The sequence below is a fragment of the Macaca fascicularis genome, chromosome 12, assembly GCF_037993035.2.
Source record: "Macaca fascicularis isolate 582-1 chromosome 12, T2T-MFA8v1.1".
NCBI classification, from domain to species: domain Eukaryota; kingdom Metazoa; phylum Chordata; class Mammalia; order Primates; family Cercopithecidae; genus Macaca; species Macaca fascicularis.
In genome coordinates this window covers 114,489,917-114,516,898 of record NC_088386.1, presented here as the reverse complement: position 1 = coordinate 114,516,898, position 26,982 = coordinate 114,489,917, and the positions used below count along the sequence as shown (strand labels likewise).

General features: G+C 42.3%; 2 protein-coding genes across 13 annotated transcripts in view; one reads left to right on the top strand and one right to left on the bottom strand.

Annotated features, from left to right (window-relative positions):
- Positions 1-21,601, bottom strand: part of CNOT9 (CCR4-NOT transcription complex subunit 9) — a 30,919-nt gene extending 9,318 nt beyond the window's left edge. For 3 of the 8 annotated variants that reach the window (XM_015432083.4, XM_074010150.1, XM_074010149.1), the window contains exons 1-6: positions 21,456-21,601; positions 15,476-15,627; positions 8,062-8,241; positions 5,719-5,834; positions 4,133-4,242; positions 31-140 (exon numbers count right to left, since the gene is read on the bottom strand). In XM_015432083.4, coding sequence (XP_015287569.1) covers positions 31-140; positions 4,133-4,242; positions 5,719-5,834; positions 8,062-8,103 — 378 coding nt within the window. In that variant the 5' untranslated portion in view covers positions 8,104-8,241; positions 15,476-15,627; positions 21,456-21,601. Of the gene's footprint in view, positions 1-30; positions 141-4,132; positions 4,243-5,718; positions 5,835-8,061; positions 8,242-15,475; positions 15,628-20,999 lie in introns of all 8 variants that reach the window. The other 5 variants (XM_045367713.3, XM_074010147.1, XM_005574286.5 and 2 more) reach the window with 2 other exon arrangements.
- Positions 21,602-22,087: 486 nt separating this feature from the next.
- USP37 (ubiquitin specific peptidase 37) overlaps positions 22,088-26,982 on the top strand; it is a 121,260-nt gene continuing 116,365 nt past the window's right edge. For 4 of the 5 annotated variants that reach the window (XM_074010123.1, XM_045367711.3, XM_045367708.3 and 1 more), the window contains exon 1: positions 22,088-22,263. The gene's annotated coding sequence lies outside the window, so the exon portion shown is untranslated. Of the gene's footprint in view, positions 22,417-26,982 lie in introns of all 5 variants that reach the window. The other variant, XM_045367710.3, reaches the window with a different exon arrangement.

Here is a 26,982-nt window from a genome sequence, read left to right as displayed (position 1 = left end):
CAATGTAAAATCTAAGTTAAAAGCACATACTGTTTTAGAAAGTTCACTTCCAGATTCCATAATTCGCAAACATAAAGGGATAATTTCTGTTGTCAATAAAAAGTTGATTACTTCTTGTTCATCTGTTTTCACCAGGGCCCCTAAAGAAAATAAGGACAAACAAAATTATTTTACAGTTAGGATTTCCAGTTAAAATTAACTTCAAACTGTTTATCCAGTGAGTTGTGGAACTTAAATAACAGAACACAAACTGGGGTTTGTTAGTTAAAGGGATCAGATTCGCACTCATGTTAAAAAAAAAAAAAAAAAAAAAAGACGGCCGGGTGCGGTGGCTCAAGCCTGTAATCCCAGCACTTTGGGAGGCCGAGACGGGCAGATCACAAGGTCAGGAGATCGAGACCATCCTGGCTAACACAATGAAACCCCGTCTCCACTAAAAATACAAAAAAATTAGCCGGGCGTGGTGGCGGCGCCTGTAGTCCCAGCTACTCAGGAGGCTGAGGCAGGAGAATGGCGGGAACCCGGGAGGCGGAGCTTGCAGTGAGCCGAGATTGCGCCACTGCACTCCAGCCTGGGCGACAGAGCAAGACTCCATCTCAAAAAAACAAAAACAAAAACAAAACCCCAAATTTAGCCAGGTGTGGTGGTGCACACCTGTAGTCCCAGCTACTCAGGATGCTGAGGAAGAACCGCTAGAACCCAGGAGGCAAAGGGTGCAGTGAGTCAAAATCATGCCACTGCACTCTAGCCTTGGCAACAGAGCAAGAATCTGTCTCAAAAAAAAAAAAAAAAAAAAAAAGCTGAGATCAGGGTGCCAGCATGGTATAGTTCTTGTAAAGGCTCTCTTCCTGGCTTGTAGATGGCCACCTTCTCACTATGTCCTCACATGGCAGAGAGCGAATGAGGGAGAACAAGATCTTTGGTGTCTCTTCTTAGAAGAATACTAACCTCACCATGAGGGCCATGTCCTCATTCAAACCTAATTATCTCTCAAAGATCCCATCTCCAAATACCATGACATGAGGGGGTAGGGTTTCAAAGCATGAAATTTTGGGGAGGACACAATTCAGTCCATAGCAGTCAGCCTGTCAATTTCTATAAAAAATGCTGCTGGGATTTTGTTGGAATTACTCTGAATCTATAGATCACTTTGTGGAGAACGAACAACTTAACAATACTGAATCACTGATACACCAATCAATGAACATGGTTTATCTCTGCATTTTATTTCATTAGAAATCAGTTTTGTAGTTTTCAGTTATAGATCATGAATATATTTTAAAAGATTTATACCCAAATTTTCACGTTTTGGTGCTGTTATAAATGGTAGTTTAAAAAAATTTCAGCTGGGTGCAATGGCTCACAACTGTAATCCCAGCACTTTGGGAGGCCAAGGCAGGAGAACCATTTGAGCCCAGAAGTTTGAGACAAGCCTGGGCAACAAAGTGAGACCTTGTCTCTACAAAAAAATAAGAAAATGTCGCCAGGTGTGGTGCCATGTGCCTATGGTCCCAGTTTCTCAAGGCTGAGGTGGGAGGATTTGTGTGATTCCAGGAGTTTGAGGGTACAGTGAGCCATGATCATGCCACTGCACTCAAAAGTGAGGCCGGGCGCGGTGGCTCAAGCCTGTAATCCCAGCACTTTGGGAGGCCGAGACGGGAGGATCACGAGGTCAGGAGATCAAGACCATCCTAGCTAACACGGTGAAACCCCGTCTCTACTAAAAAAAAAAAAACACACAAAAACTAGCCGGGTGTGGTGGCGGGCGCCTGTAGTCCCAGCTACTCTGGAGGCTGAGGCAGGAGAATGGCTTAAACCTGGGAGGCGGAGCTTGCAGTGAGCTGAGATCTGGCCACTGCACTCCAGCTGGGGCGACAGAGCGAGACTCCATCTCAAAAAAAAAAAAAAAAAAGGGGGTGACAGAGCAAGACCTTGTCTCAAAAAAAAAAAAAAAAAAAATCAATTTCCTATTGTTCATTGCTAGTATATAGAAATTTAATTTTAATTTTTATTTTTGAGACAGAGTCTCCCACTGCCACCCAGGCTGGAGCGCAGTGGCGCAGTCTTGGCTCACTGCAATCACTGCATCTCTACCTCCCAGGTTCAAGCAATTCTCCTGCCTCAGCCTCCCCAGCAGCTGGGACTATAGGCACATGCCACCATGCCCGGCTAATTTTTGCCTTTTTAAATTCTTTTTCAGTAGAGATGGGGTTTCACCATGTGGGCCAGGCTGGTCTTGAACTCCTGACCTCAAGTGATCTACCCGCCTCGGCCTCCTGAAATGCTGGGATTACAGGTATGAGCCACCATGCCCGGACTTGATTGATTTTTTATATGCTGACTTTGTATCCTGCAACCTTGCTAAACTTACTAGCTTTAGTTTTAGTAGTTTTTTTGTAGATTATTTGGGATTGTCTATGAAATAATATTGTCTGTGAGTAGCTAGTACTGTTTTTTCTTTCTAATTTGAAGGCTCTTTATTAAATGGGAGTAGTGAGAATGAACATCCTTGCTTTGTACTTGATCTTAGGAAAAAAGTATTCAGTTTTTCAACATTAACTAAAATTTTTTCATGCTCAAGTTAATGTTTTTATATACATTTACTACGGGAGATAAGGGTAAACATTTTTTACTTAAGAAAATAATGTATCAGCTATTTCAGCTCTCAGACTCCTGGGTAGCAAAGAACTATCTCTGGGCTTATGAAATGTTAATCCATTCAAGCACTTTTTTTGTTTTGTTTTCTTCCTTTCTCAATGCTTTTTTCTTAAAATTATAAACCACAATCAGGAAATACAATTTAAAACTTTGGCATGTAAGGAGTAACAATTGTCTCATATACTCAACGTAATCCGAGCCTAAAGAAAACATTTATATCCTTAACTCATAAATGTATCATCTAAGTAGGATGATATAAGTTAGGGTTAAGGATATAAATGTTTTCTCAGTCAGTCTGGTTAGAGCTTTATCAATTTTACTGACTTTTCCCCAAAGACTCAGCTTGTCTGGTTTTATTAACAGTCTAATGCTGGTCTCACAAAGAGTTGAGAAATGTTCCCTCCTTTCTATGTTCTGGAAAAGTTTTGTAGAATTGGTTTATTTCTTCTTTATGTATTTGGTAAAATTTACTAGTGAAGACAGGTGAGCCATTTTTATGTTAGAAGGTTTGCAACTACAAAAACAATGTATTTCATAGATATAAAACTATTCAGCTTACCTGTTTTTTCTTGAGTGCAATTTGGCAAATAGCATCTTTCAAAGAATGTTTTCATTTCATCTAAGTTGTGAAATTTATGAGTATGGAGTTGTAAGCAGTATTCCCTTACTTTCCTTTTAATGTCTGAAGAGTCTGAGATCTGAAATTGCTGATATATTATTTTAAGTAAAAAGTATTTTATCCATACCCCCACAGTAAATGTATTTATACATTAACTTGAGCATGAAAAAATTTAACTAGGTGAACTGACAGATTCATATTCCTGGAGTTATGGGAGAATTACAGGTTTTCAGAATGCTTAGTGTATTTGACATGCACATTCTTAGGGTGTTTCAGATATACGAAGCATTCTGGTATTAGAAGTAAGAAAAACAAACAAAAAAAGACAGGGGTGTGTGCCTGTGCCCATGGTCCCTATTACTTGGGAGGCTGAGGCAGGAGGATCACTTGAGCCTAGGAGTTCAAGTCCAGCCTGGGTAACACAGCAAGACCCTATCAGGAAGAGAGGACAGGAGAGGGAGAGGGCGAGGGCGAGGGCGAGGGTGAGGGCGAGGGCGAAGGTGAGGGCGAGGGTGAGGTCAAGTCCCAAATGTAAACTCTTATTCCTTTAATAATACTCTTTATATACTGAATCGAGTTCTTATGCTTTACTCTCCCTGCAATTCCAGCAAATGTTTCTACATATATGCTGAATTTAATACCAAAGGTTAGATCTCAAAGCCTTATTAACAACACTTAGAAGTGTGCCTGATAGGAGTCATCATGTTCCTGATACTTACTGATTAGTGAATGAGACAATGTCAAAGAGAAAAATGAATGACTGGTGTACAAAAATCATGAGCGGCAAGACAAAACACCCAACTTAGACTACTACTGTGAGTATTTCAGGCTTGCAAAACAATTCTAATGACTTACCAATAACTCCAAGGCTGGTGAGCCGAAGATACTCAAAGGGACGTGTTTTGCTGACAGTGTGCAAAAAGGGGTACAAAAAAAGTGGGATGTGTGCTGCGAGAAACGCTGACCTGGAAGAAAACAATAATTACATTCACAGCCCAGGGTTGATTTCTAAGGATCCTGAACTTTCAAATTTCTAGGTGGTTAATTCTGTAAGGCCTTAACATTGTCAGAGCAAGGAATCCTTAGGAAACAATGTTACTGGTCATTAGTTTCAATCAATGGTTCTCAAATGGGGTAAATTTTCCCCCCATGTGGCAATGTCTGAAGACATTTTTGATTGTCACAACTCAGGATTATAGAGCACTGTTGGCATCCAGTGGGCAGAGGCCAGAGATGCCATTAAACATCCTACAATGCACAGGACAGTCCTCTCCTGCCCTCTCCTTCCCACCACAAAGATTCATCCAGCCCCAAATGTTAATGGTGCAAAAGTTGAAAACCCTAGTCCAGGTCACAGTGGCTAAGAAAACACATGATTTTCCCTGTAATCAGCAGAAAGTACCTTACAAACTGATTAACTTAAAATATCCAATTGTGGATTTTAAAAAATAGACCACAAAATGCTATTAAGTGTCCCAGAGATTGTCCCAAATTACCTCCCTCACCTATGACTGAATAATAGTATTCACAGGTGCAGTCGAATAAACCTTACAAACCAAGACAACAAAACAAAGCAGCCATTATCAGGCTTACCTGCTATACTTTAATAAGCACATACTTTTTTCTTTGTTAGGGCATTTCAGATACACAAACCATTCTGAAAACAGTTTAGTCAGGCAACTAATATGGAAACCAGTCTATTATTTTATATTATTTATAGTTATACCTTATAGAAGAGCCAACGCCCAAGATTTTTAACACTCAAAGTACTCTTGTGTTTTTATTAAGTGCTTAAAAGTAATTTTCTTAGTAACTTCTCTAAAGCTATGTAAGGCCAGTGCCAACCTAGCATTCATATTTCATAAGGAAACTTGATAAAGAGGAAAGGCTTTAGTAAGATGACTGTTAAGTACTTTTGGGGTCATAGAAGTCCACAAAGTAGATTCCTGAACAGGATTTCCCTTTTCTTAATTTTTCAGATATGACAGGTGGCAAAAATATTTTAACTCACATGCCAAATCTCGCCTATTATAGAGGGCACTGCGAATGCTATGTTAAGAAGGATTCTGAAGTCAAATCTGGGTTCAGTTGGGGAAAAGTGCTAGAAAAATATTTACTAAATTCCTCTTATATGCCATGCACTATGCCTCACAGATGACATAGTGTTAATAACAGGTTAGGGAGTGAGAAGTAGCTATATGCCTGATACCTTTCCTGTAACGTCAACACTGTTTCTTTAAAGTTCTTTGGGTAAAAGTAAACAAGAATCCGGAAGACCAGGGGAGAGAGAGAGAGACACACACACACACACACACACACACACACACACACACACTCGCTTGCTCTCTCTCTCTTGCATGCCCTTCCTTTTATTATTCAGAGAAAGTTTAGGACCATATTCAATGTATAGCTCCCCCAAATGACTAACCCAAAGCATTTACCTGGTTTCTGGATGTGATGCTACACATTGCAGTAATGCCAGAGCATTGCAAACTCTGTTAGACTGGTGTGCTGTCAAGGTTGGTGGGTTGATAGATGGATAAATATTTACAATTTCCTAAAAAATGGAAATCAGCATCAGATGAATAAAGAATAACTAAAAATTAATTCCCATGGTACTAAAGCAAAACAAAAAAAAGGCAAAGAAAATAGTTCTTAATTCTATGCATCTTTTAAGAACTGAATCATCAAAGAGGGAGTAGAAATAATGCTCATATCCTTTCATCACAAACTTACTTGGCTGAGACTAGCTAAGACATTTCTACATTTGTCTCTAGGAAGATTTCTATGGAGGCAAATGTAGTCATCTACACTTCCTCTTATATTCTCCAGCCACTGAGGCTATCAGTTGAGGGATACTCAAATTTGTATAATCCCTCCTTTTGCCAGCATCCTGCTTTAAGTTACAGTGATGAGATCGCTGGCCAGAAAGTGTCAAGTCAACCACAGTGACTCATAAAGAAGTTTGAATCTGATTAGGTAGTAACTATAGTAAGGACATGAATCAATGGGTGGCGATATGTATAAACAGCAGTGAATATATGCACTATCTGGCAAAAAGTAATGACTTACTCAATACAATTCCGTTTATATATATATATATATATATTTTTGAGACAGTGTCTCACTCTGTCATCCCGGCAGAGTGCAGTGGCATGATCATGGCTCACTGCAGACTCCACCTCCTGGGCTCAATTGATCCTCTCACTTCAGCCTCCCAAGAGGCTGGGATTACAGGGGTATACCACCAAGACTGGCTAATTTTTATATTTTTTTGTAGAGATGATGTTTTGCCATGTTGCCCAGGCTGGTCTCAAACTCCTGGGCTCAAGCAATCCTCCCAACTCGGTCTGCCAAAGTGCTGGGATTACAAGCATGAGCCACTGCACACGGCTACAATTTTCCATTTACATTATTTGTAAAACTTTTACATAGAAAAACATTCCCATAACAAAGATCAGTTTCTTGGCTAAATGCAATAGAGATGGAATGTAAATTTACTTAAGAGTTGAAAAGTTAATCTAATTATTAGGAATCTGGGGCAATACGTTAATGGATGATCATGCCACTACCTAGGTATTTCAGTATTGTGCCATACCAATTAATTAGCCAACAGTGACCATTCTGGTTTGAACCGAACTTTAGTTATCTATTATTTAATGTACAAGTGTATCCACCTTTAATACTACAGCTGTTATATTTTCTTTTTTTTTTTTTTTTTTTTTTTTTTGAGACGGAGTCTCACTCTGTCACCCAAGCTGGAGTGCAGTGGCCGGATCTCAGCTCACTGCAAGCTCCACCTCCCGGGTTCACGCCATTCTCCTGCCTCAGCCTCCCGAGTAGCTGGGACTACAGGCGTCCACCACCTCGCCCGGCTAGTTTTTTGTATTTTTTTAGTAGAGACGGGGTTTCACCATGTTAGCCAGGATGGTCTCGATCTCCTGACCTTGTGATCCGCCCGTCTCGGCCTCCCAAAGTGCTGGGATTACAGGCTTGAGCCACCGCGCCCGGCCGCTGTTATATTTTCAACATTTCCTTTCCAGGCCAGGCACGGTGGCTCACGCCTGTAATCCCAATACTTTGGGAGGCCGAGGTGGGTGGATCACAAGGTCAGGAGTTCAAGATCAGCCCGACCAACATGGTGAAACTCCATATCTACTAAAAAAAAAAAAAAAAAAAAAAAAAAAATAGCCAGGCATAGTGACGCATGCCTGTAATCCCAGACACTCAGGAGGCTGAGGCAGGAGAACCGCTTGAATCCAGCAGGCAGAGGTTGCAGTGAGCCAGGATTGCACCATTGCACTCCAGTCTGGGAGACAGAGCGAGACTCCGTCTCAAGAAAACAAAACAAAACAAACAAACAAACAAAAACCCTCAAGAAACATTTCTTTTCCATGGAATATATTATACCTTGTGGTCCTTATACTCTACCTTCCACCTTTCTCCCGCTGTCATGTAGATTTATCTTACGGTACTCCTAAAGCTATGTCTGTCAAAGTGTAGTTCTTAGATCACCCGCATCACAATCATCTGGGGGTGGTGAAAGTGCTTATTAAAATATAGAGTAGAGGGCCCACCTCAGACTGACTAAATTGAATCTCTTGGGTAAGGATCCAAGAATTTGCATTTTAACGAATACCTCAGACCTTTCTAAAATAGGTTCTTACGAATGCAGATTTTTAAAGAATCATCCTCCTAAAGTCTTCAAATCATTTGGGCAAAAGTAAAGAAATATACAAGGGTAATGAAAAGAACTGAACTGCCAATCATGGATATAAACCCACCTGTAAAAGTGCTGCAATAGTACCAAATGAATGCCACAGCATGGGTGCAAGGTCAGGAACAGACTCTCGCTTCTTACTTAGCTCCAGCAAAGCATTTTCCCTTGTCTCAGGACTCGACAGCTCATTGATCCACTGATAGATCTTTTCTCTATCCACTTGTGCCAGTGCAGTAGGCACAGGCTTCAGATGAAGACAAGAAAGTAAATATGAGTTTATTAGAGTCAAACCAAGTCTTACCCTGCAACAGAGTTTTAGAGGAAATATATTTTCCATGAATACCAGGGGAGCTTTTCTAAATACATACATTTGATGTCAACTATTCAATCTCTTTGGCAGTTACTGATGAAAATCTAAAATGCACACATACCCTTTGATAATTCCATGTTTAGGAATTTATCCTGTAGGTATAATTGGGCTGTGCTAAAGATATACCAGGATGTTTACTGTTCCACTGTTTTAAAAGCAGAAAACTGGCCAGGCGTGGTGGCACACGCCTGTAATCCCAGCGTTTTGGGAGGCCATGGTGGGTGGATCACTTGAGGTCAGGAGTTCGAGACCAGCCTGGCCAACATGGCGAAACCCCGTCTCTACTAAAAATACAAAAATTAGCTTGGTGTGGTGATGGGCGCCTGTAATCCCAGCTACTCAGGAGGCTGAGACAGGAGAATTGCTTGAATTTGGGAGGTGGAGGTTGTAGTGACCCAAGATACGGCCACTGTACTCCAACCTGGATGACAGAGCAAGAGTGTGTCGCCAAAAAAAAAAAAAAAAAAGCAAAAACAAAAGCTAGGTGTGGTGGTGCATGCCTGTACTCCTAGCTACTCAGGAGGCTGAGGCACTAGAGTTGCTTGAGCATGGGAGGTGGAAGTTATAGTGAGCTGAGATGGCACCATTGCACTCCAGCTTGGGCGACAGAGTGAGACTCTGTCTCAATAAATACATAAATAAATGCAGAAAACTGGGCTGGGCGTGGTGGCTCACGCCTGTAATCCCAGCACTTTGGGAGGCCGAGACGGGTGGATCATGAGGTCAGGAGATGGAGACCATCCTGGCTAACACGATGAAACCCCATCTCTACTAAAAATACAAAAAGTTAGCCAAGCGTGGTGGTGTGCCCTTGTAGTCTCAGCTACTTAGGAGGCTGAGGCAGGAGAATGGCGTGAACCCGGGAGGCGGAGCTTGCAGTGAGCTGAGATCACACCACTGCATTCCAGCCTGGGCGACAGTGCGAGACTCCATCTCAAAAAAAAAAAAAAAAAAGCAGAAAACTAACAAGTATCTTCTCAATAAGAGACTGGTTAAATATTGGTGCAGCTTTATAATGTGATACTATGTAGTCCTTTAAAAAAAGCAGCAGCTCTCTATATACTGAATATTGATACTAAGTAAAAACAATAAAAGGGTTACAGAAGAGCATATAAAATGTTTCCATTAATACATACATATATAAAAATAAAAAATACATTCTTACACATTTACATATAACATTTCTAGAAGGACACATAAAAAACTGTTAACTGTAGTTACCTCTAAGGTTGGGGATTTATAGGGAGACTTACTTTTCATTGTTTACACTAAAACCTTTTGCATAAACTTTTTTTTTTTTTTTTTTAAACCATATACACATAATAGTTTTTGAGAGAAAAAAAATTATGCCTTCCCATTACTGGTCCCTCCCCAGTGATTCTGACATCCCCCCTCAACTGAGCAGAAAACCTGTAATTTGGAAAAGCTCTCCCTCTTAATGATTCTGCAATATATTATCTAACTACATCCCTTTGAGAACCATTCATTACTTACTCATGTAGGAAATACAGACTTAATAGGGCATGCTTTCATCATTATGCTAAAGAATCACAATATTCCCCCCAAATCTGAGTATTTTATTATTCTCTACAGTCATCAAATATCTTTGTGATCTTGGTTAAGTTCCTTAATTATTCTTATCTGGAAAACAAGATGGGAGACTAGAAAAATGATAATGGCTACCCCTAAGCTTTAAAGTGCTAACAAATTCCTGGTGATTTCTATCTCCAAGCCCAAAATTCTCAGGTAATTGCCCCCAACCATGAGAAATAAAAGAGGAGGTGGGGAAAAGCTATCTACACTTGCAGATGAGATCACTAATGTTCAGAGGAATTAACTCACTCAATTTAACCAGGTATGAAGTTGCATATTCCTGTACTTTTTTGAACTATAATACAGTTTCTCACAGTACTTACAAGTTCCCAATAGACCTTAGCATGACAGAATGATGACCTACACATTGTACAGATGTAAAGACAAAGAACAAAAAGAACTGCCTTTGTTGAAGAACAGAATTAAGCATAAAATAGACTTTGAGTGGATTCAAATTTACTCTATCCAACCTGAATAATGGCCTTTTAAAAATGGAAGCTTGATTATAAGCTCTTAGCCTGATGTTTATTATTTCACTAGCCTGACAGAAAGAACCACAACGTGTTCTGCTAAATAGACTGAAATACAATGCAGCTTAAGCTTTCTTTGAGTGCCTTACAGTAATCTGCTAAAAGCTGTTTTGTAACTCCCTTCAGGGATGGCCCTCAAGGAATCAATCATAGGCTCTTAGAGCAACAATACGATAGAAGGAATCTGGTAGCTTTTTTCCTCCTTTCCCCACAGCAAAAGCAGTGTTGTTCAGGCACTTGCCCTTTCTAGGCAGCCACAAACAGGCCCTCAACTTAAAAACTATTTTTGGAAATGTAATTCCTACCTGAAGATAGGGTATGTGTTTATTTAGAATATTACATCACCTTAGACGCTCAGCAGGAACACAAGATAAAATTTTAGCATTAGGTTTCCTGCCCAGTCTCTTGGATGACCCCACAATCCAGTAACTAAAGGAGGCCTCACAGACACTGGTCTGGCAATACAGTACCTATCCTGATTAATCAGTACCCATTCCAGTCGATCTTCCCCAAAGTCTTGTCATACTGATACCACCATCAGTAAACTCCATCACCCCTACTAGAGCCAGTCTGTGACTTGCAGTTGGCATCTTGTACCCCATCTTTGCCCTTGTAACCACTGATTTGCATACCATGACTCCTGAACACCAGGCCCCATCCCCACATATTCTCTTTCTGGAGCTGGCCTGATGCCCGCAGAGAAGATGGCACTGCTGGCAGTGGTGTGGGCACTCTGAAAGGCCAATGCCTGGTGCGTACATGGGTTCCTAAAGCCATGGACACCTGCTGCTAGCAGTATTCCAATTTGTGAGATTATTTGTGGGGGCTGCAGCCTCCATGTGCTTTTGATTCTAAGAGAGCTAGAACCATGTCAGATGGGTGGTAATGTGGCCCCCATGGGCACTAGCTTGGTGTTATGGGTTCTGCTGTCATTCTAGCCAAAAGGAGGGCAGTTTGGTGCCAGGAAATATCTAGGGTAGGGATCCTCCTTTTCATCATCCCTGCTGAATTTCACCCCCAATTTAATAGCAGTAGTAAGTTACACCAACTGAATACCCACCTGTCATGGGACGAATACAATTTTTTAAAAATAAAAATGAGAGCTTAAAACATACAGGGCTTACTCTGTCAGGCACTGTCCTAAATACTTATAATACTTATCAGCACTCTCATTTTATAGATAAGGAAAATCTGAGGCACAGAGAAGTTATTTAAAATTTAAATGGCAAGCTAGGATTTGTACCCAGGTGGCACAGGGTGTGGCACAGTGTGTGCCACCCAGTGTGGCAACAGGGCCCACACTTCTGCTTTGCTAATACAGCTTCTCATCTGCCTGAAAGACGAAATCTGATCTAAAGATGACTTTTTTTTCCCCCCCTGAGATGGAGCCTCGCTCTCTCTCCCAGGCTGGAGTGCAGTGGTGTGATCTCAGCTTACTGCAACTTCCGCCTCCCAGGTTCAAGCGATTCTTCTGCCTCAGCCTCCCCAGTAGCTGGGACTACAGGCATGTGCCACCATGTCCGGCTAATTTTTGTATGTTTAGTAGAGTTGGGATCTCACCACGTTGGCCAGGCTGATCTCAAACTCCTGACCTCAAGTGATCTGCCTGCCTTGGCCTCCCAAAGTGCTGGAATTACAGGTGTAAGCCACTGTGCTCAGCCTAAAAATGACTTTCTAATAAATTATATTACTTGACCTAGACAATATAGTTAATACGTAAAAATCTCAGACAGTAAGTAAAATGTTATCGGTGGTAGTTCAACAAAATCTGAAAGAACACTCAGTACCATGAACAGTAGCATTGATGTTAGGAGAAATTCTCTACTTATTGAGATTACAAAGCACTTAATAGGTGTTGTTTTCAGAGAGAAGTCAGTGCAATAGTTTGACATAGTTCCCTGTGTCACATTATGGATCAGATGGGGCATTAATTTACTTAGTGAGAACCACCAATACAAACACACAGACATATAACAAGCAATTTTATAACACACATATAGGAATTTCATTGTTTTGGAGAGTAAAAGGGAAAACATTCTTATATTTTGAGTTATATATTAGTCTATATAACCAGATGATTGGTAAAATATTTTGGACGTCATCCCTAAATAAAACACCAAAACTCAAAATGTATCTTACTCTTCTTCCATATCCCAAGAGTTATTTAGGCCCATCTTTCACAAAAAAGAATCTGTAATTCACATCTTTTTAAAAAGAGGTGGGCAATAGAATGGCAGGTGAGGGAAGAGAGAGTTCTGTTGTACTCCCCTTTTTTAAAAACATGGTTTCATTTAATGATCACAACAAGGTAGTTATTAACCTCATTTAACAACTGATGAAACCACAGGCAGACAACAGGCAGATTTACTCCTCATGCCACTCTGTAATGACCACCTCTAAAGATTCCTAGTGCAGATGCTACAACTCTTTGAACTTTTAATTTACTAATACATTTCTAAGGCTGTGGCTGATATGGAACTCAATCTAGTAGCACACATTGCTCACTGACAGGCAAGCAAATTCATCTATGACTTCCCTACTGGAGATTACCTTATTTGAAGCATTAACAATAATTGCAGGATACCAACCAAGAAAGCAGAGGTTAACATTTTTTGAGGCACAGACCCTTTAACAATCAAATGAAGGGCCAGGCACGGTGGCTCAAGCCTGTAATCCCAGCACTTTGAGAGGCCGAGATGGTGGATCACAAGATCAGGAGATCAAGACCATCCTGGCTAACACGGTGAAACCCCATCTCTACTAAAAAATACAAAAAACTAGCCGGGCGAGGTGGCGGGCGCCTGTAGTCCCAGCTACTCGGGAGGCTGAGGCAGGAGAATGGCGTAAACCCGGGAGGCGGAGCTTGCAATGAGCCGAGATCTAGCCACTGTACTCCAGCCTGGGCGACAGAGCGAGACTCCATCTCAAAAAAAAAAAAAAAAAAAAAAAAAAAAAGAATCAAATGAAGGCCAGGCGTGGTGGCTCACGCCTGTAATCCCAGCACTTTGGGATGCTGAGGCAGGTGGATCACGAGGTCAGGAGTTCGAGACCATCCTGGCTAACATGGTGAAACCTCGTCTCTACTAAAACTACAAAAAAATTAGCCAGGCGTGGTGGCGGGTGCCTGTAGTCCCAGCTACTCGGGAGGCTGAGGCAGGAGAATGGCCTAAACCCGGGAGGCAGAGCTTGCAGTGAGCCGAGATCCGGCCACTGCACTCCAGCCTGGGCGACAGAGCCAGACTCCATCTCAAAAACAAAAAAAACAAAAAAAACAAATCAAATGAAGGCCAGGCGTGGTGGCTCACGCCTGTAATCCCAGCACTTTGGGATGCTGAGGCAGGTGGATCACGAGGTCAGGAGATTGAGACTATCCTGGCTAGTGCAGTGAAACCCCATCTCTACTAAAAATACAAAAAAATTAGCTGGGCGTGGTGGCGGGCGCCTGTAGTCCCAGCTACTAGGGAGGCTGAGGCAGAATGGTGTAAACCTGGGAGGGGGACAGAGCTTGCAGTGAGCCAAGATTGCGCCACTGCACTCCAGCCTGAGCAACAGAGTGAGACTGTCTCACAGAAAAAAAAAAAAAAAAAAAAAAAAAATCAAATCAAATGAAAATTGTGGATCCTTTCCTCAGAAAAATACACAACTGCAAAACCACAAAAACCTACACATAATTTTAGGGAGTTCACAGAGTTCCTGCAATGCATCCATGTACCCAGGATTAAGAATCTGTTTATCAAGCTGAAGAACAGGAAAGACCTCAATTTGCAAGTAACTACATGAGTATATAATTGGAACACACACTGGCGTGGGAGCCTGAAGTGGCTTCAAAACCCAGTTTTGCTTTTTCTAGAATTGTGTGACCTAGGATAAGTCACTTAACTTTCCAAACCTCAATTTTCTCATTGTTAAACTGAAGGAACTATATTAGATAATTGCCAGTCTCAGGCAGTTCTAAAATCTTAGAAATTACTTAGTTCTTAGTTGTGAGAGTCTAATCTAAGCGACTCTTTTTTTTTTTTTTTTTGAGACGGAGTCTCGCTCTGCCACCCAGGCTGGAGTGCAGTGGCCGGATCTCAGCTCACTGCAAGCTCCGCCTCCCGGGTTCACGCCATTCTCCTGCCTCAGCCTCCCGAGTAGTTGGGACTACAGGCGCCCGCCACTGCGCCCGGCTAGTTTTTTGTATTTTTTAGTAGAGACGGGGTTTCACCGTGTTAGCCAGGATGGTCTCGATCTCCTGACCTCGTGATCCACCCGTCTCGGCCTCCCAAAGTGCTGGGATTACAGGCTTGAGCCACTGCGCCCGGCCTAAGCGACTCTTTTTTAAAAAAATAAACTTTGATGTATAATTTGCATACAATAAAACTGAACTCATTTTAACTGTATACTTCAATAGATTTTCGAGAAATTTATACACCTAAGTAACCGTTACCATAGTGAAGATATAGATCCATTCGCCCCAAAGAGTTCTCTAATGCCCTTTTCAGTAAACCCCTTACTCAGCCTGAAGCAATCATGGGTGTTTTCTGCTACTATAGATTAGGTCTGCCTTTTCCAGAAATTATTAATAGGCAGCAACATTTATTGAGCACACCATGTGTCAGGCACTGTGGATTACATCATTTTATTCCCAAAATTCTAAGAGGAAACAGGTTAATAGAGGTTTAACATGCTCAAGGTCACACAGTCAATATATAGCAGAATGAGACTGAAACTCCACTCTCTAGAATCGATGAGTTCTACCTGGTCTAAAGGAAAGAAAGCACAAATACTCCTCCAAGTTGAAGAAATTACTCTTAAGAACCCAACAAAACTTTCTTAAATTTAATAGTGCCTTAGCACAGAACTCATTAACAGCTGGATTTGGATACACAGTGAGCTCAATTACATAGCTGGACACATAGAATCATCATGAGAAGTCTGATTTAGATTATGAGTTATCACCCTTAACACTTTCAAGAATAGAAAAAAGCTCTATTGTACATTACCGTAGATTATTAATTGTAACCTGCTAGAGTCAACAGTCCTGGCCAGGCACAGAGACAGGCTCACATCTGTAATCCCAGGCCGAGGTTGGTGGATCACTTGCGGTCAGGGGATCGAGGCCAGCCATGGTCAAAACAGTGAAACCCTGCCCCTACTAAAGATACAAAAATTAGCCTGCTGTGGTGACGTGTGCCTGTAATCCCAGCTACTCGGGAGGCTGAGGTGGGAGAATCGACTGAACCCAGAAGGTGGAGGTTGCAGGGAGCCAAGATCACGCCACTGCACTCCAGCCTGGGTAACAAAGCAAGACCCTGTCTCAAAAACATAAAATAAAATAAAAAAATAAAGTCAAAAGTCCTGTTCTTTTAATGAGTGTGTTAAAAAACTTTTACATTATCAAAATTTAGTAACTCTCCCTCCTTTTCTGTTTAATGATTTGTATATGGAAAACGTATTTCAAATGACACCTTTTTTTCCCCTCAAGAAAGCTTAACACACAGATAAGACATTTACCAAAGCAAGTTAGCAATGGTTAATTCCAAGTGTCACAAACACAGTGTACTGACAGTTTAAGTTGGTCTTCTATTTCTGAAAGATCTTAACACATAATGTGAAAAGTATAAAGATGTTTATAAGTTATTTTAAATAAAACACATTGACATTTATCTATAAATGGTAAAGAAAATGATTTCCTTCTCTGAGTAAACTAAAAAATTGATGTTGATGGTTTCTTAAACAGAAAATAGCCAAATTATCAATGTAACTTTATGTTTAAGTGTCAAAATAGCTGTTTATTTTCCTGCCAATAAGTAAAGAATGGAATCAGACTGAAATAGAGATTATTTTCCCAAGTCTGGAGATCAACATGTAGATTTGGGTGTCAGCACGGTATTCCAAGAAAATGAACTTTCTAATAGTGCTGGAAGTACTAAATTAGCTTACCTTCACAATTTTATAAGAGCCAGAATGTATCTTATTTTATTTTATTTATTTATTTTTTAAGACGGAGTTTCGCTCTTGTTGCCCAGGCTGGAGTGCAATGGTGCGATCTCAGCTCACTGCAACCTGTACCTCCCAGGTTCAAGCAATTGTCCTGCATCAGCCTCCCAAGTAGCTGGGATTACAGGTGCATGCCACGACACCACACTAATTTTTGTATTTTCAGCAGAGACAGGTTTCACCACGATGGCCAGGCTGGTCTCGAACTCCTGACCTCATGATCCACCTGCCTTGGCCTCCCAAAGTGCTGGGATGACAGGCATGAGCCACCGTGCCCAGCCCAGAATGTATTTTTTCAAAATAACTTTTCAAAAATGAAAGTGAGTAAGCAAAGATAAGTTAGGCAATTTGCCTAAAGCTTCATCAGGAGACTAGGGAGGAGAAAGTGAATTAGATCCTTTAGAGTGCAGTGTTTTTTCTACTTGCCAAAGAGGAAGGCATCTGGGAGTCCATGACAGCTTCAATAAAAAGATGTAAAATAACTAATGATGCTGCTGGTTGGGTGGAAAGTGAGAGAAAGACAAGTGTTTGGGGATGCTAGAATTGTCAGTGGGAATCAGAGGGAAATTAAAAACAAAACAAAAACGCATCTCCTTAAAGGCTTACCTCTGGTTGTTTTACAAGCATAATATCCATTATAGAATACCTATGGCATGCAAAGATTTGTAGGTTTTTTTTTTTTTTTCCCTTTGAGACGGGGTCTCACTATGTTGCCTAGGCTGAAGTGCGGTAGCACGATCATGGCTCACTGCAGCTGGAAAATTTTCAAACATATTTTGTAGAGATAGGTTCCTACTGTGCTGCCAAGGCTGGTCTTGAACTCCTGGCCTCAAGTGATCCTCCTGCCTTGGCCTCCCAAAGTGCTGGGATTATAGGTGTGAGCCTTTAATTTGAGAATTAAATTCCCAAAGCTGAAGTCTGAGAACAAGTAACATATCAGTGAATGAACCTAGCCAACCACTGAGCATTTTGTTATTCTTTTTTTTTTTCTTTTAAAGATGGAGTCTTGCTCGTCTCCCAGGCTGGAGTGCAATGGCGTGATTTTGACTCACTGCAACCTCTGCATCCTGGGTTCAAGCGATTCTCCTTCCTCAGCCTCCTGAGTAGCTGGGATTACAGAAACCCGCCACCACGCCCAGCTAATTTTTGTATTTTTAGTAGAGACGAAGTTTCACCATGTTGGCCAGGCTAGTCTCGAACTCCTGACCTCAGGTGATCCACCCGCCTTGGCCTCCCAAAGTGCTGGGATTACAGGCGTGAGCCACAGTGCCTGGCCGCATTCTGTTATTCTTATTTAATCTTTAGAATAATCCTGTGTGGTATTTCTGTCCTTATTTATCAGACGAGACAAAAAAAGAAATTATGCTCAATGGTGGCAGTAATGAATATATGAAGATGTTAGGATGTATTCCATCAAGAATGACAACAGCAAGGCTGGGCGCAGTGGCTCATGCCTGTAATCCCAGCACTTTGGGAGGCTGAGGCGGGCAGATCACCTGAGGTCAGGAGTTCGAGACCAGGCTGACCAACATGAAGAAACCCCGTCTCTACTAAAAATACAAAAAAAAAAAAAAAGAAAAAAAAAGAAAAATTAGCCGGTTGTGGTGGCTAATGCCTGTATAATCCCAGCTAGTTGGGAGGTTGAGGCAGGAGAATCGCTTGAACCCGGGAGGCGGAGGTTGCTGTGAGTTCAGATCTTGCTATTGCACTCCAGCCTGGGCAACAAGAGTGAAACTCCGTCTGAAAAAAAAAAAAAAAAAAAAAAAAGAATCACAACAGCCTACTACACATTTCTAGCATACTACTACTCAAGAGTCAAAATTTAAGATACTTCCCATACTATCTCAAGTTTTCCTTCTACTGAATAATATCCTGCATTTACATGTGACTACATTCTCTCTCTCTTTTTAATAGACAAGGTCTTGCTATGTTGCTCAGCCTAGAGTCCAGTGGCCATTCACAGGTGCCTTCATAGCACACAATAGCCTGGGACTCCTGGGCTGAAGTGATCCTCCCTCCTTAGCCTCCCAAGTAGCTGGGACTATGGGTACACAACACCTGGCTTACATTCTCATTTGGCAGTACTTTGTATCTCCCTAGCTGAAATGATGATTTACTTACTATTTAAAAAAAGAGATAAAGGCACAGATACACACTTTCATTGTTAGGCAGAAAGTAAGCATCTTCTGAAGTGGCTTTGATTATTCTGGGGACTGTTGCATGCATTAATTATGCTTCTCAAATTCCAGTGAGTTATATGTATCATTACTGTCCCTTTACCCAGATCAGAATAGTGCAGTTTGGTTCAATGGAAGGCATGAAAAATTGAGAATGAGGTGGTTCAACTTTTTATGTTTTAGTTTCCTCACTAGCTAAATATATCCTAGTGAATGAGTGGTATCAAGGAATTTGTCAGAACTGCTATGAGGTCCAAACATCATAAGCGAAAGTGCATCTAAAAGTTCAAATTTTAAAATTAATGTAAGGCATTGAAAATTTAAAGAAACATGTATTGAGTACTTATTATAAGTAATGTACTACAGCTTTAATGGTTGTTTAAAAGATGCATTAGAGAGCGACAGAAAATAAAAGGAATAGCTACAGAGTTTGGGAAGGCACAGGGAAAGAGTGGCTCAGTATCAAAGCTAAAATTCTGGAGAACACTCAATCAGATTTTGAGAGATGGACAAGTCAACCTTGGAATAATTTCCCTTATTGGGGCCGGGCGCGGTGGCTCAAGCCTGTAATCCCAGCACTTTGGGAGGCCGAGACGGGTGGATCACGAGGTCAGGAGATCGAGACCATCCTGGCTAACACGGTGAAACCCCGTCTCTACTAAAAAATACAAAAAAACTAGCCGGGCGGGCCGGGCGCGGTGGCTCAAGCCTGTAATCCCAGCACTTTGGGAGGCCGAGACGGGCGGATCATGAGGTTAGGAGATCGAGACCATCCTGGCTAACCCGGTGAAACTCCGTCTCTACTAAAAAATACAAAAAACTAGCCGGGCGAGGTGGCGGGCGCCTGTAGTCCCAGCTACTCGGGAGGCTGAGGCAGGAGAATGGCGTGAACCCGGGAGGCGGAGCTTGCAGTGAGCTGAGATCCGGCCACTGCACTCCAGCCTGGGCGACAGAGCGAGACTCCGTCTCAAAAAAAAAAAAAAAAAAAAAACTAGCCGGGCGAGGTGGTGGGTGCCTATAGTCCCAGCTACTCGGGAGGCTGAGGCAGGAGAATGGCTTAAACCCGGGAGGCGGAGCTTGCAGTGAGCCGAGATCTGGCCACTGCACTCCAGCCTGGGCAACAAAGCGAGACTCCGTCTCAAAAAAAAAAAAAAAAAAAAAAAAAGAATAATTTCCCTTATTTAACCTGTCTTTCCCTTAATAGCAGCACACTCATCTTTCAACTTGCGTTCCCCACATTACATATATAATTTGGGAGAAGGAACAAAAAAGCTAGGGGAATTGCAACGACCTAATTGAGGTATAAAAGATACTCTCTACATTTAATAGTTATAAACACTTAGAAACATTATGATAGGAGGCAGAGATACCAACAGCACTGGGAATGACGATGGAGATCAAATCTCAAAAAGCAGTTTTCTATAGCTTAGTCACACTTGGCTCAATTTTTCACTTTTTGTACTTAAAGGCATGGCAATTTTTGGTGCTTTATTTAGTAATTACGTCATTTTGCCTGATAATACAATTTCAGTACATCACTTTCCTTAAATCATTTCCCTTTGGTTAAACAGAAAAAGCAGAAATGGTCTTCGGGCAGGTGTGCTCAAATCAAATGATCTCCTTTCACCATCATGGCTATGTTCTTTCAGTGGTCACCTTCCCTTCAATATTCTTTCATGCAGCAAAGTATCTCAGTCTTTATCTTGTACTAGGAACTGTCCTGGCACCGGGGAAACCATGTCAACAGGGCCCACATGATCCCTGTCCCTGCCTTCAAGGAGACAGACAACAAATAAGCGAATACAATAATTACACAGGGAACAAGGCTGTAAAGGGTACTCTACTAAAGTTAGAAGCTGCGGAACTAATTTGAAAAGGATAGTCAGGGAAGGCCACTCAGACAGATTCAGGCAGAGACCTGAAGAAAGACGGATTTGGATAAACAGTTTAAGGAGAAGAAGGAGAGTTCAAGGAAGAGGTACCAATTACACTCATGCTGTGTGTGTAAAGGAGGAGGGATAAGAAGAACATTCACTCTAGGCGTAGAGACCACAAAGTGCATGTTGGAGAAGAAAAGCGCGTTGCATTGGGTTAGGTGGCCAGTGTAGCTGAAGCTTGAGGAGGAGACATAAAACGAGATTATAAACGTGGGTTAAGGACCACATCATACAGGGCCTTTGTAGGCTATGGCAAGGAGTCTAGATTTTATTTAAATGCCAAGAGAAGTAGGATTACTTCAGACAGCTGAATTACACTTTCTTTTCCGTTAAAAAATCACGCGGGTAAAACGAGATGTGTCGAGGAAAGTTTTAAACGCAGAGAACCTAAATCAGATGCAAAAATTACGCACTTCTTCGGGCCTCAGGTTTTCCATAAGTAAAGCAAGTGGTTTGAACTAGAAGCCATTTCCTTCCCGCTGCGACGCGGTGAGTTCTGAGAGCGCGAGCCGCGTCAGATTGACCATGGAATTCCCCTCATCGACGCCGGCGCCCAGAACACAACTGGCGCCCTGAAACTGTTAGTCAGCTCAAAAAATCAATGAATGGCCTGCTACGGGCGCGGGACCAGGCCCTGGCGCCCGCAAAGAACGCGATGGGTCGCGCTGGAGGCCGCGAGATGCGTCCGGCGAGGAAATACAGGCCGGCTCCACCACAACCAAAGCGTGCCGAGGAGGGGAATCGGGGCCTCGTAGGTTGAGTACAGAAAAAATCAGACTAGGGACCCGACACCGGGAACTAGGAGAGAAGGCCGAAACGTGGGTCTGAGGAAGGATTCTGGTTCCAGGCCTGGGGACCCAGCCACTCACCGCAGCCGTCGCCAGGCTGTGCATGTTGTGAGCGGCCGCCGCTCTCCTTCCACAGCCGGACGCGTCTGACCCGCGTCCCCGCTTCAGCACCCCTGCCGCGGAAAATAATGAGCCGCCGTAGCCGCCATCCGCCTCCGGCTCGCTCCGCCCCCTTCGCGGCCCTCTGACCTCTCACCCCTGACCCCACCCACACATCCTCTTCCCGCCTCCAGGCCCTCGGCCTAGTTAACAGTCCCAGAGTATGGCCTTTGCCCCTTAAGATTTAGGATCGGAAGGACGTCCACGACCACTAGTCCCCGCAACTCCTGGCTTTCAGCAGATTTTTCCAGAGAGCGGCATGAACTCTGACCCTCCTCCAAAGGCCAGTGAACGGCGGGAAAGGATGGACAGTCCCGGGAAGACAACTATTGCGCATGCCCGACTGGGCTGCGTAGGAGGGAAATGGTTGGGGGGGGTTCGAAATCGGGTGAAGCGGAAAGTGCGCGTGCGTACTACAGTCACGGCTGGGGCGGGGCTGCCCGGGCTAGGCCGCTCTAGGTGCTGGGGGGCGGGGCGAGGGCGTGTGAGGGGCGGAGTTTTTGGCTGGCGCGCACGCGCCTGTCTGGTCGCGTAGAATGTGCGTGCGTGCGTGCGTGTTTGCGTGTGGTCACAGTTCCCGCCATCAGCCGCTCTCCCTGACTAGGGGTAGCTAGCGGCCTCGCTCCTTTGGGTTTGGTATCCCTACTTCCATTACCCCCGGCTCCTCCTTCTCCGCGCGGGCTCCGTGCTTTCCGCGGGTCTGTCTGGGGGCTCCGGACCTTCGGCGCAGGTAAGGCGGCCCGGGGTAGCTTCTCAATTGAGCCGTTTTCCCTAGCACCCCCTCCCTCTGTGCGATCCGCCCACTCGGCGTTCACTCTTCTGGAGTTCGCCCTGCTGCTACTGAGCCCGCCCACAACCCCTCGACGCACCCCCAGCCTCACAGGTACTACCTTTGGGTGCATTGCCCCAGCTTTCCCCTCTCGTTTGACTTGGTCTCCACTGCCACTCTCTCCCTCCGAAACTCAAACCTGCCCCCTTTTCTCTGGGGCTGTTGTCCGCCACTTACCTTCTAACAGGGCCTGCTGTCTCTTCAGGTGACTTTCGTTACGGCACATCCATCAGGTCTTGGACATGATACTCATTCACTCTCTTGACCATTTTCACCTTCCTCTTGACCAGTCCTCACTGCAAAACATGAATTGTATTTTTGTTGTGCATTTCCTTGCTCCCATTTCTGGCCGCCAGATCAGGTAGTTAGATGTAACTATTTTAAGTCATGATCCATGAAAGGAAATGATGATTGATGACAAAGTCTTGTGTCCTGGAGAGTTGTCCTAAAGTGGTTTTGGGGTAGTCCTCTCAAAATTTCAGCTCTGTATAAATTCCTTTATTGAGGTGGCAATTCCTGACAAGTGTCTAACTGGAAGAGATATCTGAGAGGTAATGTCAAGCAGGCAGTTGGATATAGTGGGTTGGAGATCTTAGGAGAGTTCTGGGCTGGATACGTAAATGTGTGCGGTCTGTTTATGTGTATGTCATCTGCCATATTGATAGTAATTGAAGCCATGGATGTGGATGAAATTGCCTAAAAAGAGTATAGTGCTATAAAATAAAGGCGCCTAGGATGGAGCATTGAGGGATTCCTGATGTTTAATAACCGATAGAGGAGGATGCGTCTTGCAAACCATGAAAGAAGTCATCAGTAGTGTTGCATTCTGCTGAAAGGTAAAATGGAAGGAGGACTGAAAAACCCAGTGATATAAAAGTAATCGCTTGTTTTAAAGATGTTTGATGAAGTAAAATGAATATTTGGGTTCAGTCCTGCGTCCTCTTCTTTTACTCTTGTATTCCTCCCTAAGCTTTAAATTTGATCTATATATTGATGCCTTAAAAATTGTTATTTCCAGCCTATTCCCTTTGTTTTCAGCTCCACATCTAGATAGCCAGCTGTCTGCTTGACATCTCAACTTGATTTTTTTCTTAGGAGTTTCAGATGCAACACAGACAAATCCAAAGCCTTGATCTTTCTCTCCGTATCCAAATTCTTTTTTCTCCAGTGTCCCATTTTATTAAGTGGCATATGACACAGGCTACACACTTGGGAGGCATTCTTGACTTCTACTTTCCAAGTTCTATCTATTCTACTTCCAATATATGTCTTGCATCTTTTTCTGTACATTTTCACTATCACTCTTCTAGTTTAAGCCACAGTCCTTTTTCACCTGGACTTGATTGCCTTGGCTTCCGGTATTATCATCTGTAAAATGGAAATAGTAATTTTCAGCCTATTGGATTGTTATGAGGATTAAATGAGATAACCATGATAAGCACTTGGCACAGAGTAAATGGCCAGTAAGCATTAATTGTTATTGTAATTGTTATAAGCTGATCAACTTCAATACTCTTCTATTTGGTTCCCTTATTTTCTTCTGTTCTTGCTCTTAGTCACTTTCCCAAAACCCAAACAAACCATATATGACTTATCCATTCAGTAGTAACGTATTTATTTGCTTAAAACCTTTTGGTGGATTTCCCCCTGCTAAGTGCTTGTTACATTTAGGATAAAATTCGGAATCCTTACTGTGGTTCACAAGACTGCATAACCTAGTTCTTGCCTGCTTCACTAACTTTACCTTCCTCCTCTCCTTCACTAAACTCTAGCCACATTGATTTTAATTTCCCTAGTCACATCAAGTTATTTTACAATTCAAGGCCTTTAGGGATGCTGTTTGCCTGAATTGTTCCAGCACCACCATCTACCAGTCATCTCCTTCTGCAGTTTTCAACTTAAGTGATATCTTCTCAGAGAAGCCTTCTTGATGTTATCTGTCCTCTACCCCAAGTCTTAATCTTAAGTCTTATCATTCCATGTATCTTGCTTTATATCATTTCTCAGAACTTGTAATTATTGTTATTATTTTTTGAGACGGAGTTTCTGCTCTGTTGCCTAGGCTGGAGTACAATGGCATGATCTCAGCTCACTGCAACCTCTGCCCCCTAAATTCAAGTGATTCTCCTGCCTCAGCCTCCCAAGTACCTGGGATTATAGGCACCTGCCACCACACCCAGCTAATTTTTGTATTTCTAGTAGAGACGAGGTTTCACCATGTTGGCCAGGCTGGTCTTGAACTCTTGACCTCAGGTGATCCACCCGCCTCAGCCTCCCAAAGTGCTGGGATTACAGGTGTGAGCCACTGCACCCAGCCCAGAACTTGTAATTATATATTTACGTGTGTGATTATTTGAAGTCTGTCTCCTATTAGAATATAAGCTAGTGACCACTTCATTTTTATTTCTCAATAATTTGTTAAATAAGCTGGAAGTTGCTGTAAGAACCATTGTGTCTTTTGGAAGCACAAGCTTGCTGATATTCTTGTCATCTCATGACAAACCACATGGCAGAAAACAGGGTTTTCCAGCTTTGGATACTTTTACCCATTTTTATATCATAAAACCATTCAGATTTTAAACTTTTTGAATTGGAGACAAACTTTAGGTCAATTTTCCACTTTCAGTAACAAAACTAATTTTATCTCCTTTGTCCATTTGCTTTATGGATCTTTTTTAAGGAAAGCCTTCAAAAATCAGAGTAGTGGTTTGTATATTTTAACAACAGGTTAATCTTTAAGACCAGTAAAGATGAGATTTCCATAAATAAAGCAAAATTCCGCATTTAAGTCAGTTGTTGGTGAATGACAAAATATTAAAATATGGCCAGCCGCATTGGCTCATGTCAGTAATCCCAGCACTGTGGGAGGCCAAGGTGGGCGGATTGCTTGATCCCTGGAGTTTGATACCAACTTGGGCAACAATGCAAAACCCCATGTCTGTAAAAAAATACAAAAATTAGCTGGGTTTGGTGGCATGTGCCTGTGGTCCCAGCTACTTGGGAGGCTAAGGTGGGAGCATTGCTTCAGCCTAGGAGGTGGAGGTTGCAGTGAACCAAGATGGCACCACTGTATTCCAGCCTGGGTGACAGAATGAGGTTTGTGTCGAATTAAAAAAAAAAAAGAAAAAAAATATTAAAATATAATAATTTTTGTATGTGTAGAACAGGACTTGTGTTGAAAAATAGGGAATTTAAAATGGAGATATATGAATACCAAACACAAGTATTTGGATTTATTTTCTAGGTAGTGATGAGCTATTTAGTTTGGGAAGGTCCTAGCATCAATGGCAACCATTTAGCACTTACCAAGTGTTTGTTATTTTGTTGGAGTATACAATTAGAGTACACAAGTTCTGTGTGTTACCTCCCTGTCCCGTGCCCCACTTCTACCCCCCACTCCCACCTTAGGGAGAAAGTTAAGAAGATACCTAGTGCATAGTTTAGTTGAAAAGTGGTAAAAAGTATAGTTCTTTAGAAAGGATGTTACAGTGTAAAGGATTTGCTGGAGGTGAAACACCAGAGCTGAGACTGGAAAGGGAAGGGGTTGCCATAATTCACTGATGAGGATGAACTGTGGTCGTAGTTAAAAATGTAGGTTCTGGCATTAGACATAGCTTTGTTTCTCACTGACTTATTTATAAATTATGTAATGTCTCTAAACCTCAGTTTCCTCATCTGTGAAATAGAGATAATATCCCTATCACTTAGGATTATTGTAAAAATTAAATGAGATAATGCATGCATTACATTTAGCACTGCTGGGTAAATGTTGCATAATAAATATTGGGTTGCATAATAAATACTAGGTGGGATGACGGCATAGCGATGAGTTTCTGAATTAGAGTAGTAGCTATTGAAAATCTGGGATTTGAGTAGATGAGAGTGAGGATAAAGCTGATGCTAAGATTTCTTGCCTGAATGATGGTAGAAAGACAAAAGTAGGGAAGTCTGGGAGCTTTTTTTTTTTCTTTTGAGACGGAGTCTTGCTCCTTCACCCAGGCTGGAGTGTAGTGGCGTGATCTTGGCTCACTGCAACCTTCGCCTCCCAGGTTCAATTGACTCTCCTGCCTCAGCCTTCCAAGTAGCTGGGACTATAGGTGCGTGTCACCACACCCAGCTAAATTTTGTATTTTTAGTGAGAACACATTGTGATCTCAGTGTGTTCAAGATCACATTGGCCAGGCTGGTCTCGAACTCTTGACCTCAGGGGATCTGCCTGTCTCTGCCTCCCAAAGTGCTGGGATTACAGGTGTGAGCCACAGAGCCTGGCCTCTAGGAGCTTCTTAATGAAGTCATGGACTGTATCATCTTCACATCTATAAGCCTACCAGAGTGTCTTGAAAGTGCAGTAGCTTAATAAATGATTGTTTACTAAATGAACAAAGGAGTTTAAAGTTGATGTTGTAGTATTCAGATAGGCAGTGAGAGATGTGCTGGTAGAACTTCAGAGAAAGTTCAGGCCTAGTGAGACCTAATTTGAGAAACAATGTTAGCTTTGAAAGAAAAGTGAAAGCACTAAGTTTACCCACCTTTTGAAATAGTATCAACATGTTATAGAAGTTTTAAGACTTAAGACATTATTATGTAACAATGTTTATAAAATGAACAAAGGACGTATTC